The sequence below is a fragment of the Dromaius novaehollandiae genome, chromosome 10 (assembly GCF_036370855.1).
Source record: "Dromaius novaehollandiae isolate bDroNov1 chromosome 10, bDroNov1.hap1, whole genome shotgun sequence".
NCBI lineage: Eukaryota > Metazoa > Chordata > Aves > Casuariiformes > Dromaiidae > Dromaius > Dromaius novaehollandiae.
The window spans coordinates 23,121,225-23,138,003 of NC_088107.1; the positions used below are offsets into that span (position 1 = coordinate 23,121,225).

Consider the following 16,779-nt stretch of genomic DNA (forward strand, 5'->3'; position numbering starts at 1 on the left):
AAGTGGTAGTTTAGTATTAATAGCTTTTGATTAATTTATTTTCTTCCACTTAACTTGACCTGTTGCTTCTTAAACCTGTTGAGGCTTTCACCGTCTCTACAGTGTCCAATGGCAAGACGCTCCACAGCCTGACTGCGTGCTCTGTGAAAAAGTACTTCTTCCTGTTTGTTTTTTATTTTAATTTGCTACTTGTCAATTCATCTTCCAGCTGGCTTGTTTGAGAGGAGACAGGGGCCTCTATGGATGTCTAGTCTGAAACAAAAGCTAACCTACTGCTAGCTGCCAATTTGAAAAGTGTGGCTAATGTGGTATTCTAGGAAGTACAGTTCTTGGGCGGAAAATTCTGTCATGCAATAACTAGCAAGCATCAGTAAGTAAATTCGGGAGATGAAAATGAAATCATGTTTGCTGAACTTGATCGTCCTTTACTCTGGAAAATCTTGGCTTTCTGTTAACAGTATGCAGGAGCAGACCAGTGAAAGGACTGCTCTTTCCTTGTTTTGTTCTTGGCAAGTCTGTACGGGGAGGGTGGGAGATGGTTCTTCCCTGTAGTTGCAGGGTCTCTCTAGCCTCATTAGTTCCTGTTTGGTGATTAGTCTCCCATATGGAGTTCTGGATTTGTTTGCAAGAAAAGCTGCCGTGTTACACAATGGGCAGGGTACTGACAACTGCAACTCCCTGTTGCCTGTGCTGAGCAGGGCACGTTCACAGTCCTGGGAATGATGATAGAAGTGTCCCATTGCTGTGTAGATATTTTTCCCACAGAGGGTGACTTCCTTTTGTGTCAGTTGAGGAAGTTTACTTTTGCCTAGGAAATGCTAATAGCTATCTAGCAAAAGCTCTTGTAAACAGTCGTAATTTGACTGCTGCTTCTGGCATTCAGTTTAGCTCTTTTTGTAGCAAGTCAGCACTGCAAAGGATAGAAGTATATCCAGTGCTCTTGCTCTGCTGAGATTTAACTGAGTGTGCCAATGGCCCTGAAAGCCATTATTTCGGGTATCTTCGATAGGATTTCTCTTTCTATTTCTGAACTCTCTCTAGGGAGTTGTATCTGGCCTCCTAAGGGGAGCTCTACTTGAAGAAAGCACTTTCTAGTTATAGAAGAAATAAGTACTTCATAATTCTTCTCCCTAGGCCTGTCTTGAAGATGACTGTCTTAAGAGCGCTGACTGATACAGTAATTATTCTGTCTGCTCTAACAAGAACATGAACAAAATGATGCTGGTGATTGACATGAGCTAATATCCAGCTCGTGTCATCATGGGAGAGGAAAACGTCTGCGAGTCCTCAGGATTCTTTTTTTTTTAATGCTGTGTTCCTTTGAGATAGGAAGTAACCAGAATTGTGCAAATAGTAGTAAAACCAGCAAAGTGGTGATGCCAGTTCTCCGACAGACTAATCTCTCAGGGCTTCTAGTCTGTATTTTTATTACTTGCTGGAATATGTTGATTTATGTAGGTTGTATGCAGGGCTTGATAAACAGCTCTTAGAAAAGTATCCTGCTGGACTGAAGTAATTTTATGGGGCCAGGCCATTAAGTATGGATACTGGCATGTGTTTTACAAGAAGTGGAACAGTAAGTCAATAGATCTTTTGAAGCCTTTGGTTGAAATTCAGCACTTGAGGTTGGATAAAAGTGTCTTGTGTTCATATTTCTTTGAGTCTCTCTGTAGTCATGCTTTCCTGCTCTTAAAGAGATTAACATGATTATCCTCTCCAAAGGTTTGCAGTTTAACTAGTTTTTCTCAGCAAACAAGAACTTTTTGGAAAGGAGGCTACAAAGAGCTTTCTTTGGCTACTGCTTGTTTGCAATATTTTCTGCACTAAATAATCCCTGAAATGTTACGGGCTGCTTGGTTCTTTCTCACTATATGCCATCTTTGGGTACAACAAACAGGCAGTGTGTTTTCCTTTCTTGCTTTAGACCTTTGTGTGTCCTATAAATGACTGAGAGACCAGAAATGGTCAAACTGTAGTCTGAATATAGAGCAAGAAGTTGGCTTTTCTTGCTGCTGCTAGCTTTTCTTACAGGGAAAAGATGCTGTTCTTTCTGCAGAACTCCCCAAGAATGGGCAAGAGAAGGTCTAATGTGGATGCCTGGTTTGGTGCAACTCGAACTTCACTAGCGCACTAAAAGCTATACAGCTATTCCGAAAATGCAGTGTGTTTTGGGATTTGCTCAAAAAGAGGTCGGCTGAATTGACTTTAGAAGTTATACTGGGATGGAGGTAAAGGGGAGTAAGTGTGATAGAGGCAAAGTGGTGCAGCATGTCTGATACGTGGCCTGGTGCTGTAGGGAAAGACTTGTAGTAGAGAAAGAGAATAAAGCTGAGGATCTCTGCCAGACAAAAATGTAAACCTGGAGCTAAGAGTTTATCGTCTCTTTGGTCATGACTGACTTGACCCCATCCCGGGGGATCCACATGTGACTTACTCCCAAATATATAATTAGTCTTCACTCATTTGGGCTGGCTGCTATTGATCTGTCACTGTTTCCCATTACATGATGCTTGAAAAGGAAAGTGCAAGTGTTTAATAAAAATCTCTCTCCCCCTGGGAAGGCTGATTGTTTATCCTTTTTACGAGGTGTGAGCTGTCTTTTTCTACTTCCAGAGCTGTCCAGCTAGAGAACTGAAGTGTGTTGTGGCATAGGTCTGTCTCTCTTCCTTCTGTTGGCTATCAACATTGAAACTATCTGCATTTATATGGTGGTATTTTGTGATCAGGTCTTTTAGCAGTAGCCTCAAAGCAAATGTTGTGCAGATATGTTAGAGCTTAGAGAAGCTTGCAGTAGGCTGGAGTGTCTCAGCTCATGATCATCAGCTCCTATAATCTCAAGCATATTGGGCTGTCCAAATGGTTCCTACTGCAGTTAATTCTCTCCTGTCCTCTTAAACTTTTGTTTAATCACTGTTAGCACACAGCACATGCATATCATGTGTTCTGGTTCTTGATGATTAAACTGGAATAAAATCTCCTGTGTCTGGACTGTGACCATCAAACTGAACTGAAATTCTCATATGCCAGGATACTTCAACTTCCCATGTTGCCGCATGGTGCAGGGGGGGAAGATGCATGCAGTAGGCTTGTCTGTGTTCCTGAACAGCCTGACTTTTTGAGCAGTGGTGTCTGCCGAGATAGTGTCTTTAGGAGCACACCGAGGTGAGTAAAGCGGAGAGCTGCATGCCAGATAGACAAAGCGTTCCCTTCTTCTCCTGCTGTACTGGTAAGACTTTGTCCAAAGTTGCTCAGAGCAGGTTCTCTTCTAGTTAATGCTATCACTGTAGAGCACGTTTCCATCAGTGTCACTTCTGGAATAGTAGGAGTTTTCAGGCTCAGATACTATAGAGGCTTACAATGGTTTGACTTCTGAGCGTATCCATTTGCCAAGAGAAAGCAAGACTCGGTGTCAATATTTATTTATTTCTCTGTGCTCCCCTAAGCAAACTTCAAACCTGTCCATCGGGAAACCTCTCCCACCCCATTGTAAGGAGATGGAGAAAGCAAACGTGCACTTCAGAGTAAATCAGTGCAGCAGGCAGAGCAACAGGGTTATGTGCCAGGGTCTGACTTTGAAGCCAAGGCTGTGTGTGTTCTGGGTAGATAATGCAAATGTCTGGCTCTGTCTGTTTGTCTTTTTTTGTTAGTTTTTTGTTTGTTTTTAGTACCATTTTGTGCTGTGTCCTTGACTGGCTTTTCTACTTTCTGTAGTTTTTAGCTCTTCAGTCTGTGGAAGACTGCCTTACAGCGATTCTGTATATTGAATGTGTGAAGTGATTCTGAAACTCGTGAGTGGAGCGCGAATTAAGTTCACTCTATCTAACAGCAGCAGAAAAGAAAGCGGTCACGGGGCGAAGTCTCTTTGTCCTTCAGACTGCTGCTCGGCCACGATGAATTGTGTATAACGCTGGGAACTTAAGCCAGAACTCCTGCACAATTTGTCTTAATTAAAAATAATTATAATTTGAAAAAAAATCTAGCCTTTAAGGTTGTGAAGAAAACGATTCATGTTTGGAATAATGTGTGGGGCAAGTAACCGTTTTTTCCTGCGTCCACAGGCAGGTGGCTGCAGCTTTGCAAGCAGCAAAGACAGCAAGCAGACTGATAGCATCTGATCTGCCTAAAGCAGACAAAGATTATACCCGCTTCATATAACTGCTTCTTAGGAAGACCATGAGCTGTTACAGCTATGAACAGGGTATTATTTATTGCTGAAGGCGAGGAATTAGTATCTTTATGGACAGCTTTCAGGAGATCCTACGTCCCGGTCCATCTCATCTGTTCCACAAGCCACTTGCTTATCTTCCTTTCAGCAGCTGGAGAGAGCTGGCAAGCGAGGGCGTGGGGCTGAACGTGAGGGCGCTGAGCTATTCTAGTAGCAACCCTCTCCTTTTCCAGTAACTGAGAGTATGGGAGGCTCTTTGGACTTCTCACGGCAACATTGTTCTGGGCTTTTGGGGGGCAAAACTCTTCTCCCCTCATGTTAGCCTCTGGAGAGTTAGCTCGGCCCTGCTGCTGGCGTGTGGTGCTTTTCCCCGCAGCCCGGGGTAGCCAGTACGCACACCGCGTGGCACAGCCAGACTTGGGGGGGTAACGTGTTCGCAGCTGCAGTGCCCAGGACAGGGCGTGCTTCAGAAACTGAGTATACTTTTTGGTTAATCAGATTTCAGCAATACTCTGCGTGTCACAGAATTGTTTGGTTTCTATCTGCTTCTTTTTTTTTCCAGGCAGCTGTAAAATGCATTTATTTAATATTAAAAGACCGTAGCTAATTTATTTTATTACCTTCATTACCAAACAATAAAGATGCACTGTCCAACCCAAACATAATTAGCGTTGGCAGGAGTTCAGTTTTGTTGCAGTAGTGTTATTGTTTGCAGGCTTACACGTCGCCTCCTTGATTCTTTCTGCCAGAGTTTATTTAACTCCCTCAGCCTGGTTTTGATAAGCCAGTCTGACTGGTTGGACCTTGCGTGAGTGCGAAGAGGGGAAGTTTTCTTGGCATTTAAGCCTGCTCCTGAGAGGGAGCAATTAGGACAAAGTGTAGCACTGGCTCGGGCCTGCTGTTTTGCATACAAAATGCAAGTTCATCTCATGCTTTTGTTGCCTCTCGGTGACCCCCTTTGCATTGAGTTTCATCTGGCTGGTAAAAATTCATCCGGTAAAATGCGTGCTTTCTAAATGTCATGGTTTGAGGGAAGTGACTTAGGGAAAGATGTCATGCCAACTAGGTTAGATAGAAAATATAGATTGGCAGCTCCAAGGAGGAGTTTGGGGCATTTGTGCAGAGTTTAAATGGGGAATTTGTGGCCCTGCAGTTCAGACTGAGTGAAACGACAGTTTGGGAGTCCCGTGTTTCAGGTGAGCGTAGGATGTGTCTTGTCAAACTGTCTGGCGAGATCCTGACCTCAGGTCTCTCATTCCGAGTCCTCCCTCAAGCTTGAAAAACAAGACTTGATGAAGTAGCAAAAACATGAATGAGCCAGAGCTGAGCCTTGCGTGACTCTGGAGGCTAAGAGGGTGTGTGAACACAAGGCAGGTGCGTGACTGGTGTGACAGGCTTAGGATTATTAGTGGCTTATGACTCTAAATGTTCAGCGACTGCTATCAGGAGTCTTAAATGACTTTGATAATGTGCATGCTTGCATGTGTGCTGCATGTAATAAAAGGTTATTAGCAGAGGTAGCTTAATCAGCTGTTAACACGCAAGGTCAAGTGTCTGAACACATTGGGTTCCTCCATGTCTGTAGAGAACTAACCAAGCTCAGAGATGATGGTCAGAAGGATTCAGCAGAGCATCTAGTCTGATCTGCTCTATAAAATGTGCCATGACATTTTACTCTTACCTTGCAGGAATACCTCGGGTTTGACTCTGGCACATGTTCTGAAAACCTCAAGATGTAAAAACCCACCATTTCCGCAGTAGCTTGACTTAGTGGTTTGTGACTGTTGCCCTGGGGGGCTATGGCAGTACAAATAATTCCTCACAATTAAAATACATGCTGCTTTTCTCATTTGAATATCACACTTACTTGTTGCAACTGGTTCTTGTTAGGCTTTTCTGCAAGAGAGGCTGAGCCCATGAGTAACTGTTTCCTCCCTTGGAGGATGTATGTGCTGTGACTGTTCCCCTTTGAACTCATACCACAGCGGAGCGTTTACACTAGGCCTTAATTATTTTCATGACTGTCTTTTCGGCTTTCTGAAATGTGAACAAGAAGATCTATAAAGAATTTCTAGTAATAATCTGACCAAGTCTGTAAAAAGACAGAAATAACTTTCTGCTTCCTTGTCTCTAAATAACCAGTAGCACTTTTGGTGCCCTGAACTGCATTGTTGCTGGTTCTGCAGGGTGAACAGTTTACATCAACTCGTGACCAATTCAGACTTGCTTCCGTTGAATGTGCAGCAGGGCTGACTCCATGCAGATGTAGGCAAGCAAGGCTTCTCGCTGTGTTCATTCAGAGCGATGTTCCCATCAGTTCAGTTAGTTCAAGCCCTGCTGTCTGCTCTCAGGTCTGATGAGCACCTGGGTTGCTGCCCGAAGTCTGCCCCGAGTTCAGAGGTGGAGGAGCTGATGCAAGCGTGAACGTGAGTCTGGGCTGCTGGCTGTTAACGCTGCAGAAACGGAGCATCCTGATGAAAGTACTGGCTTGGTGCTCTGTAATCGTGCATCGTCTTGCTGTTTGGTGTCATCCCTAAGCTGTAGCAGACGTCGGTCTGAGCCCTGACGCTTCCCCCCGTCGTGCCCGACTCCTGTGCGCCTCGCCTGCCTGTCCCTCAGGGTAGGAGCTGACAGTATGTTCCCCAATAAGCCCCCAAACCTTTGCTCAGCCAGACGCTGCTAGTTGTTTGTTCCCAAATGCCTCTGGGACTGCTTGTTCAGCTCAGCGGGGCTTATGAACGCTCCGAACAGAAGGAGCCAAAACCTCTTCTTGCCAGCAGCTCTGCGTCAAGCTGTGGCCATCCCTTTATGGGGAGAGAATTACGCTGTGCCGCCCGGAGATGGGAGGCAGCTGAGGATATCCAGGTCTTGCAGGAATATGTAGGAGGGGAAGAATGGCATGTATTTCTGATTCTACATTGGTGCTGATTCTCAAGCACAGCGTGAAGGACAAGGAAGGGGTTTGGATGTCAGAATTGTTTTGGAGAAAAGCTAGAATAAAGAGACTGATTTCTGCAGCTGAAGACATTCAAGGATATCTTGCTAGCTGGCTTAGTAACTCTCTTCTTGTCTCTGGATCTTGCTTACCTGCTTCTTTCTCCATGCATCTTGAATAAGTAACTGTGTCCATTTTCCTGGTCCTTCACTGTTGCAGCATGCTACTGAGCAATTGCTGTGGCTCCTGTCAGAGCAAGCTGCCTGGCTGGGGCAAGGCATCCTTTGTATTTATTTCCAGGAGAGTTTACAGATGTTACTACAGGGTCTGTTTCTGTGAAATCGATGCCAGATTGGCCTGCTTGGAGAAGGAACATTTAAAGAATAAGCCAGAAAAGTTTTTCAGGCTTTTTTTTTCTTTCACCTGCTGATTCCATGCAGCTTCACTGTAGAAGCGAGCAGGAATGATGGTATTGCTGCCCAGGGCAGGGAATAATGCTGTTCTCAGCACTTAACAAAACCAGTCTTGTTTGTTTTTCCCTGATCCACATGCTGGAGCACTTCCTGGCTTACAAAGCGGCTGTGAAAAGTGTCTGAGAACCTGTATTTTTCTGTATGCTTTATTTTTTTTTTTTAGTTACAGAGTTCCCCTACTGCTTTGGTATATTGTGATTCAGCTGTTGTTTGAAGGCAGCCATCCTGACCTGGCACAGCCCTGCTGGTGGGGGCAGCTACCTAGTAATTGTGGGCTGTCTTGTTTTATTGTGGTGTGTGAATTAGGGAATTGGAAGTTTGGGGTTGGTGAGAGACCAGAGAAACAGCTGGTCCCTATCACTGACAGTGAGCATAAAGTCTCTAAGCTTTTTTGGTGGCAATATCTGGTTCACAGCTTCTATTGTGACTTGCTGTGATGAGGGACACTTAAGCACACTGAAGTGTGAGGAGCCAGTTAAAGTACTTTTGGTCTGGAGACCATTAAGAATGACCTTGCTATTCAATCTGTAAGTCAAAAAGGTCTCTGTAGAAGCTATTCTTTGCGAGGGAAACATGCAGTCTGTGTTCCTAAAACTTCCAGCTGCCTGGTGAATTTGCATGGAAATATGTATTATTTCAAGCCCAGCAGTTGTGTTTAGCTGTCAGTTACTGACAGTTTAGCTGTCACAGTTGCTTTGAATGCTTCGTGCATTCAAAGTACAGCCAGCACAATGCTGCACAAACGAGCGGTTTAAGAAATATCGGCTGGCTGTGCTGCATTTGGAAGCTGCTGTGTGGACAGGATGCTGCAGTCCAGCTGGGCAGCACAGATATGGCATGAATAGGAGTTGAGGGAAACCCTTCTTCACAGACTTGCTGCCTCTGCTGAGCTGGATTTGGTAGGAGTGCTACTGAGCCTGCAGGAATAACTGTATCTAAAAGATTGTTTTAGGCAGACTCCGAATTGCTTCCTGGCTGAACAAGGCAAGCCGCTTCCCAATTAGAGATTTCCAGACTCTCCTCTCAAATGCCTGGGGACAAGTCGGGCTTCAGTGAAGCAGCTGCTGTTGTATTCCTTGGGGTAGTACTTGCAGCGGTTGCGAACAGAGTAAGCTGACTGCCTGCCTCTGTTGCATTAGCTTGGATTCACGGGATGGTCTCTTAGAGGGAGTGTGGCTTACTGGGAGGGCAGCTGCTGCCCCAGTCTTCAAAGCTAAGCAGGCCCTTTGTAATGGCTGCTAAGCCCTTTTGTTGTGGTCGTTTACAAGGGCTGTCATATAGGATCTTACCAGACTGTAGCATTTGGGGAAAATCTCTGATTATATCTTTCTGTCTTCCTCCCTCCCCTCTCCTTGAATCGTAGACTCTGGGCTGGTCGTTCCAAGCGTGTCGTATGAACTTCATAAAAAGCTGCTTTCGGTTGCCGAGAAGCACGGGCTGACGCTGGAGCGGAGGCTGGAGATGACGGGAGTGTGCGCTAGTCAGATGGCACTGAGTCTCCTCGGGGGACCCAACAGGTAAAGCTGTTCCTTTGGCTCTGCTGTGAATTTGCCCCCCTTGATCTCTAAGCAGAGCTCACCTCTGTTATCTTGTTCCTCTAAGTGGTGGAGAAGTAGAAGAGAAGTTGGGAGGTTACTTTTGAGGTGAACGTAGTATAAATGACAGGAGGGGTCCACGCTAGTCCCTGACTGGTCCTGCAGTTGGAGACAGCTGTCTTCCTTCTTTGCCTCTGAAAGAAACACTCATCCAGATGCCATGCAGACCGTGTGTTTTACTTCATGTGTCATCTTGTTTCCAAATAATCATGAAAATGAGTGTGAGGCGCAGGCTCCTGAAGTGGGAGGAAGCCTGACAATAGGTTTCCACATTCTCACTGCATTTTTTTCTTCAGCTGCTCTTTGGAAAGGGCTGGTGAACATACTGTCTTAGACGATTGACTTATTAAGGGCTGCTTCTTTGCTTCTGTGTCCCAGAAGTGGAAGTGTCCCTTGAGTCAAAGACAAAAGGGATTTGTCTCTCTGCTTGCTGGGAAACTTAGCTCTGTGCAGATGAAACTCAGTGCAGATAAAAAATCATTTCAGAGTTTCTGTGAGCTGATCCTGTGCAATGAAAAAATAAATCCCCAAACAAACCACCTCTAAACCTTTCCTTTGGTACAGTTTAATGATGTCAATAAAAACAAAAGTCAGCTAGTGAAAACAAATGTGCTGTTTACCTCTACACAGTGTTAAACTAACTTTTAGCCATCTACACCTAAATTGGGAATATTCTGCTCTTTGAAGGGCCCAAATTGATAGATGGCTGGGGTGCATTTACTCCTGTTTGCGTGAGGAAATGTGCAGCCTCTTTTGAAGAGGTCTGCCTTCTGTGTGCACTTACCTTACTTGATGTGGACAGAGAATTGCACATGTGTTTTTATGCTGTTAGATGCTACAAATGATTTGTTCTTTAAATGGAAGATAAGCCTTACCAGTTTTCGTCTGCTCTGGCAATAATGCTTTACCTGCAATCCAGGATCTGATCATTTGATTGAAAGCGGGAAGCAATAATGTGCCAGGTTGCACTGACCCTATCAACTGAAAATATCAGTGTAAACCACCCTTAATGGCTTGCAGGTCATTTAAATCAAAATAAATCAACTTTTATTTTGCAGTTGGTAGGGCTTAGGGAGAAGAATGTTTTTAAGCTGTGGCTGAGCTGATGGGGTAGCTCACACCATATTTTTAAAGGTGCATATGTAGCATTGCTAGTGTCTAACAGAAGCTTATCTACGTGTTGGTAGATATAGTTGGTAGGACAGTTCCTGCATGAAAACCTGGTGCTATGAGGTTTTTGTTTCTTGTTTGGTTTTTTTTTTTTTTTTGAGGGCAGAATCAAGCTGCAAGCAGAGCTGACTTGTTCCTTGTGCTGGGTTCAGAGCATTCCCCATTGTTTATGCTGTGCTGCATCAAACTACTGCAGTTTTCAGTGTTTTCTTACTAAAATCATAGTGACAGGGGAGAAAAAAGCCTCCTAAAAGTGAAACCGCACAGAATTCAGGCTTGCTACATACTCAGGAAAAGTGCCCCTGCTTTGAAACGTACAAGCTGACCGTAAATGTAAAGAAGTTTTCAAGAGAACCTGCAAGCAGGGCAGCTATCTAGTGTTAGCGGCACAAAAGGATGTGGTTCCTTTTTCTCCAGAGACAACGGAAGATTTGCAAAGCCCCAGTCGACTTGCATTTTGCTGATGTATCTATATATATATATGTATTTTTCTCCTCCTACAGGAAGAAGGTAAGGGTTCTTGGGTTTATTAACATGCCCCTTTTGTCTGCGTTTCTGCCCTTCAGGCTGAACCCGAAGAACGTGCATCAGCGGCCCACTGTGGCCCTGCTCTGCGGCCCCCACGTGAAGGGGGCCCAGGGAATCAGCTGCGGACGGCACCTCTCCAATCACGACGTCCACGTCATTCTTTTCCTGCCCAACTTTGTCAAGATGCTGGAATCCATCACCAACGAGCTGAATCTCTTCAGCAAGACCCAAGGGCAGCAGGTGTCCAGTGTCAAAGGTAAGCGAGGAGCACATCTGCTCGCCGCCCCCTCTGCGGGGTGCAGAGACCTGTGCAGTTCAGTTCCACAGTGCCTGCGCGGTCGAGCCACCCCACCTAGTGGCAACACAGCACTGAGGCCGCTTTAGGCTGATGGCTGTTTTGAGGCTGGCCATAGGGCCTGGGACGTGGGGCACTCCAACAGCAGAACAGCTGTGCTAGTAAGACATTTCCAGTATAAATAAATACTGAAGAACTGCTATAGGGACCTGAGTCAGACTAGCTGTTCTCTTAGGATAGTTGCCTTCCGTGTCCAACATATCAAAACTTGAGGTAAATGAGCATCAAACTAGCGTTTCAGACCAAGCAAACTTCCTTGCTACACTAGTCTCAGTAGCTCTCAAAATTCAGATATCTTGAAATACCCCAGTAGGCACTGAATCTGAGGGAGCTGGTTTGTATTTGTCCTTTCACCAGCATTATTTTCAAAAATGAATTCATTTAAACTTTCTGGGGGAAACAAACCTGGGAATTAGGGCACTGCACAATATTTTTTTGTTGTGACAAGGTGGGGGGGCTGTGTTGTGCTGGCTGTGCTACTTGCCCACTATACAATAGCGGTCCTTGCACCATGGATCTCATGATGCATGTGATGGAGGGGAATGCAGCAGGCATGGTGCACAGCAGATGAGCAGATCAGTGAGACAGCCTGCCACACACCAGCTGCCCTTCCACAGCACAGGTGATCAACATGCTCCAGAATAAAGTGCCTTTTTTCAGCTTACAGATTGCAAAGTGTCTTTTTTTTTTTTTTCTTTTATGGTTTTTACTGGAGAGTGAGCTTCCCTGCTTCTGTGTGCTGTTCATAGTTGCCAGACTGGAAAGCCAGCTCAGCAGGTAGCATCTAGGGCAGGGCTGCCCAATTGCTGACCGCTTGATGAGAGCTTTGTCCCAGTATCTGAGTCTCTGTGGATGTTCTCCAGCATGTTAAAGAGCTGTTAAATATTGGCACCAGCGTTTTCTGCAGAAAGACAGCAATAATAGTATGTAAGGCCAGACTGTACACAGTGAGACAGTGGGTACTGGAGGCAAAAATATGACTAGGAAAATCTGTGGCTGTGCAAAGAGAGAAGAGACTGAGCCTTAGTTCATGGTTTCAGTGTGGTCCTGAATGCTCACAGTGTCTGTGTTTCTTTCAGATCTCCCAGATACCCCTGTTGATCTAGTGATCAACTGCCTGGATTGTCATGAAAATGCCTTTTTGAGAGATCAGCCTTGGTACAAAGCAACTGTGGACTGGGCAAACCAGAACCGGGCACCCGTCCTCAGCATAGACCCTCCAATAAACGAAATGGAGCAGGGCATTGATGCCAAGTGGTCGCTGGCCTTGGGCCTGCCTCTGCCCCTGGGCGAGAGGGCAGGGCGTGTGTACCTCTGTGACATTGGCATTCCCCAGAAGGTCTTTCAGGAAGTGGGAATAAACTACCACTCGCCCTTCGGCTGCAAATTTGTCATCCCCCTGCACTCCACTTAGAGCCCATCCAGCCATACGGCTCTGAAGGGAGAGAAGAGAAGGAGGAATTCTGTTGAATAAGCTGTCCAGTGGATCCTGACTAGTAAACTCGTGACGCCTTAAGGATGTGAAATTCTGGAGAGTTTCCTTCAAGAAGAAACATTGTGTATTTAAAAAAAAAAAATCATAAAACAAAACAAAAAAAGAAGGAAGCGAATGTTCCTGCAAAGCTGTCTTCATTCTCTTGTGCCATTGTATGAAGGAACATGCAGGAAGAGGGTATCTGTCCCCGGTGAAGGCAGCTCTTGATGCCCTGACCCAGCCTGGGGGCTGTTTAATGAGGGTGTGTGTGGGGAGGTTCTGGTACAAGTGACGGATGGTTTGGAGACTTGATACATGTTTTTCAGTCCCGGGCAGACAGACCCAGCAAGGGTGCCCTTGTGGGAACAGCACCCCTTGATTGAGTAGAAATGCCTTTTGTTGCAGTCTTACTGCGAGGGAGGGTTTGGTTTTGTTCTCTTGTTCTTTTTGATTCCCTCTCCCCTGTTTTATGTTCATGAAGGCAACTGTAGCTCACTCTCCTTCTTGGACCTTCCATCCCCTCAAGGAGAAAGCTCCCTTTTTAGAAAGCTTGTGTCAAGAGCCAGAAGTTCTCAAGTAGCACATGCTCTGGGAACATCGGTGTCCTAAGTTAGGTCTTGCTTGCTTGTCCTCTGGCTCTGTTTTGTTTTGTTTGCTTAATGAATGACCCCCAGGTCTGGGGGAGCAAGGTGTGTTTTGGAAAGGAGCTCTTCCAACCAGAGTAGGTTTGGCTTTATTTTTTTTTACTTTTTCCCCCCTTCTTCTTTCTGGCACAGTGATTAAATGAATGAGGGAAAGCATGATGGAGCCAGGGTAGTGTTACTCCGACTGTTTGTTACTTGGTGTATGGTGCAGATGGTGTTTGGGTGAGTTTCTGGGAGCACTAGGGCACTGCAGTATTCCTCCCACGCTCAAATGTGGCTTGGGAAGCAGGTTCCAAGATCCATTGGGAAGCAGGTCCCAATAGATCCATTCATTCCCTTTGGGCACAAAGCCTGTGTGAAGGGAGGGCATGTGTGCATGTGTCTGTGTGTAGCCATGTGCTGAGAACCGGGTTTAAGGAGGCCTTAGGCCCTCAGCTCCCACTGATATTAATGGTAGCTGGGTACCTATCACACTTCTGAAAAGAAACAAAATCTTCTGGCCTTTAATATTGAAGTGAACTTGAAGCAGGAGCCTAGGACATCTGCCCACCTAGTAGTGTAGGCAGTGAAAGGTTGTCCAGATACTGTTCATGTTTTAGTATTCATTTTCATGTGTGAATGAACACAGTTTTATATCCCTCCATGTCCACTTGGAGGACTAGGATGAGGGTCCATGCTGGCCTTGTGCCCGCGTAATGAGGCAGGGCTGCTTAGGCTGACTACAGCGGTGTTGCAGTGTTGTCCTCACATGCCCTTGTCCACTGAAATCTGGTCCCTTCTGCTCCAGGGGTTGCTATTTGCAGTGATCACTGTCATATTTTGCCATCAGAAGATGTTGCTGGGAGAGTTGCCCTCCCCCCTTTCTGGAGGGGTACGGCAGGAGATTCTCGTCTGAAATACTGCAGGAGACCAGCCCCGTGTTGCTTTGCTAACCGGCCTTGTGCTGCACTGGCTTCCCCTATGTTACTAGAAAGTGTTTGGGGTATCTTTTTCTGCATTCATTGCGCTGCCCAGGTGGAGTCCTACTCTGGTGCCTAGAGTAGAGACAAGCTAACAAACCGTGAGCTGACTTTGGAAATCGATTGTGCTAGATTTGCTCTTGCTCTCTGAAGGTGCTGAATTAGGCTGCATGCGCTGTAGCTGATGCAGGAGAAATGCTGAACCTGGAGTGACATAGGAGGCTCTGTGAGCATGAGCGGTTCCCCTCAAATGAGGCAGATGCAAGGCCAAGGGCCCTGCTCTAGCAGCCAGGTCAGCTTGGCTCCCTTCCTGCTTGCTGCTGATGCTGTTAGCATAGGCAGTGCTTGAAGTGCTGCCTTTTCTTTTTTTGCCCCCTGGTACCTTACCTGCCCCCAAAGCTTTTGCTGGTACCTAGATGTAATGTAGACCCTGTTCTGGGCAGCTGTGGAGAATTTCAGAGCTTCACATGGTGCCTTTCCTCTGGGGGGACTGGATTCCTTTAAAGGCTGAAGTTGTAGGGGCAGCTGGTGTGTGTGGAAATAGTGGACCTACTGTTTAGCTGTTGCGTAACTGTATGTGTGAGGGCAATAAGCAGGTAGGGGGGAGTCCTTCACGAAACTGTGGAGCCATTTGTGCTATGAGTGGTGATTCTGAAGTTGTCTCGACCCTTCATCTGCTTAGAACAAAGGCCACGTGTATCAAAGGAGGAGGAGGGAAGAGACCTCCCTGCTTGAAAAGAAGCAATTAATTCATTTACCTGAAAACCATGAGTTATGGGGGAGGATCCACTCCATGTTACTCTCTAGTACCACTGAACTGTCTCTTCTGAGAACATGGCAACCAGCTGCTTTGTACTACAGACATGAGACTCGTGAGCACTGGGCTAATCCCTGCAGTGTGCAGGTGTGTAAGGTCTCAGCTGCAGCACCTCCCCTGCCAAACTGCATCGAACTCGCCATATCTACCTCAGCAGGATGAAGGGCTCTGCCCCTCTTGGTTTCTGTGGGCTTCTTACCCAGCTGAGGGTTAGACTACTGAACCATGTCCACTGGCTTACGCTGAATGGCCTTAGTGCTCACACTGAGCCTCTCGATGACTTTTGTGAATTGTCAGTACTCTGACTGGGTGTAGCTCTGCCCTCGAGTTGGTGGTCCTCTTCCATGGGAAGGACAGAGCAAGGTCTCAAGCACCTATTCCTCAGGTGAACCATGTTTCAGCTTGAACTGTAGAGACATTGAACAAGCTGTGGTTCTGACTCAACCCCTGTTGGTATGGGACAGCAATGGGGTTGGTTATTTAAAATACAAATGCAAGGCTTCTCTCTGCCTTTTAAACTGGGCAGAGGAGCAGCAGCTGGGTTAACCAAGGTGGAAGAGCATCCACTGGTCATTTTTTGTAGCAATGTTAGTTTTAGTCCTCCTATTTTCACTTTCCTTGCTCAAGCCACTTGATAAGAGAACCTGCTGTTTAAACGTTCTGCTTTCCTTGAACCAGGCTGCAAGCGTTTCTTGGCTCTTCTGGATTTGGCTGTTAGACTGTAGATTGTACACTTAGAGCAGTTAAAGTGTAAAGCATTCAAGGCTTAATCACAAGGTCCTTTTCAGCTTCCAGGCTGCTGTGCCACTGGCTGGTTACATGCCCAGAATGGCACCAAAACAAGTGAAGACCCTGTTGTGGGGATGGCAGCTGGGATCACATCTGTACTCACTGCTGCATAGCTTCAGGAAGCACTAAGACTCCATGTACTGCCAGCCATGCAGCAATATGGTTCCAGAAGTTTAAGCAAAAATCCAGAGGGCAGTTTTACACAACAGGCGGTGTGTGTGTAAGCTTCTCTCGTAAGGGAAATGTTTCCTAATTTACCTGTGCAGAGTGCTTGTGGTACAGCAGGGAGCTTTGGGTTGTGTTCTGCACAGTTAAGGCTGGCATTTCCTAGGATGAGAGTAGATTTGGGCACCTGACTACTTTTCCTCTGAGACAAAAGCTTACTTGAGGAAGGACACACAGGCCTGACCCCCAGGCAATGCACCTCATGTGCAGGTGTGAGTGCTTCTGGTGGAGCACTGTGCAAGACAGAGAGGGGTCTGGCCCCTGTCTTCTCCCCCTCTCTCCCTATTGCCAGAGTTAATTCAAAGAATGCAACACTTTTTTATCCATGTCTGAGATAGTTTCTACCACAACCTTAACCACCATCATAGGAACTGCCCATGAGTGCTGCTCTGGTCACTAACATGTGAAGATCACTGCACTATGTAACTGCTTGATATTCCATTTGTGACCTAATGTTTGTAATGACTAATTCCTGCCGCTACTGGGGGATGCCCTGAAATAAAGTGCAACTATTCATGTGTGCTATTCATGTGCAACTATTCATTTGCCTGCTACTACTCTAGTGCCTGATAACACACCTGGAACAAGCATTCGCTCTGCTCTATCCAGTTCAGGAGAGTTTAGTCCACTCATCCTCACTTTTTGCCCTC

At 46.0% G+C, this 16,779-nt stretch overlaps 1 protein-coding gene across 1 annotated transcript in view; it reads left to right on the plus strand.

Annotated features, from left to right (window-relative positions):
* The window catches only part of EDC3 (enhancer of mRNA decapping 3), a 28,412-nt gene extending 11,758 nt beyond the window's left edge, over window positions 1-16,654 (plus strand). The window contains 3 exon segments of the mRNA XM_026115919.2: window positions 8,937-9,090; window positions 10,905-11,122; window positions 12,301-16,654. Coding sequence (XP_025971704.2) covers window positions 8,937-9,090; window positions 10,905-11,122; window positions 12,301-12,635 — 707 coding nt within the window. The 3' untranslated portion in view covers window positions 12,636-16,654.
* The last annotated feature ends 125 nt before the right edge of the window (window positions 16,655-16,779 follow it).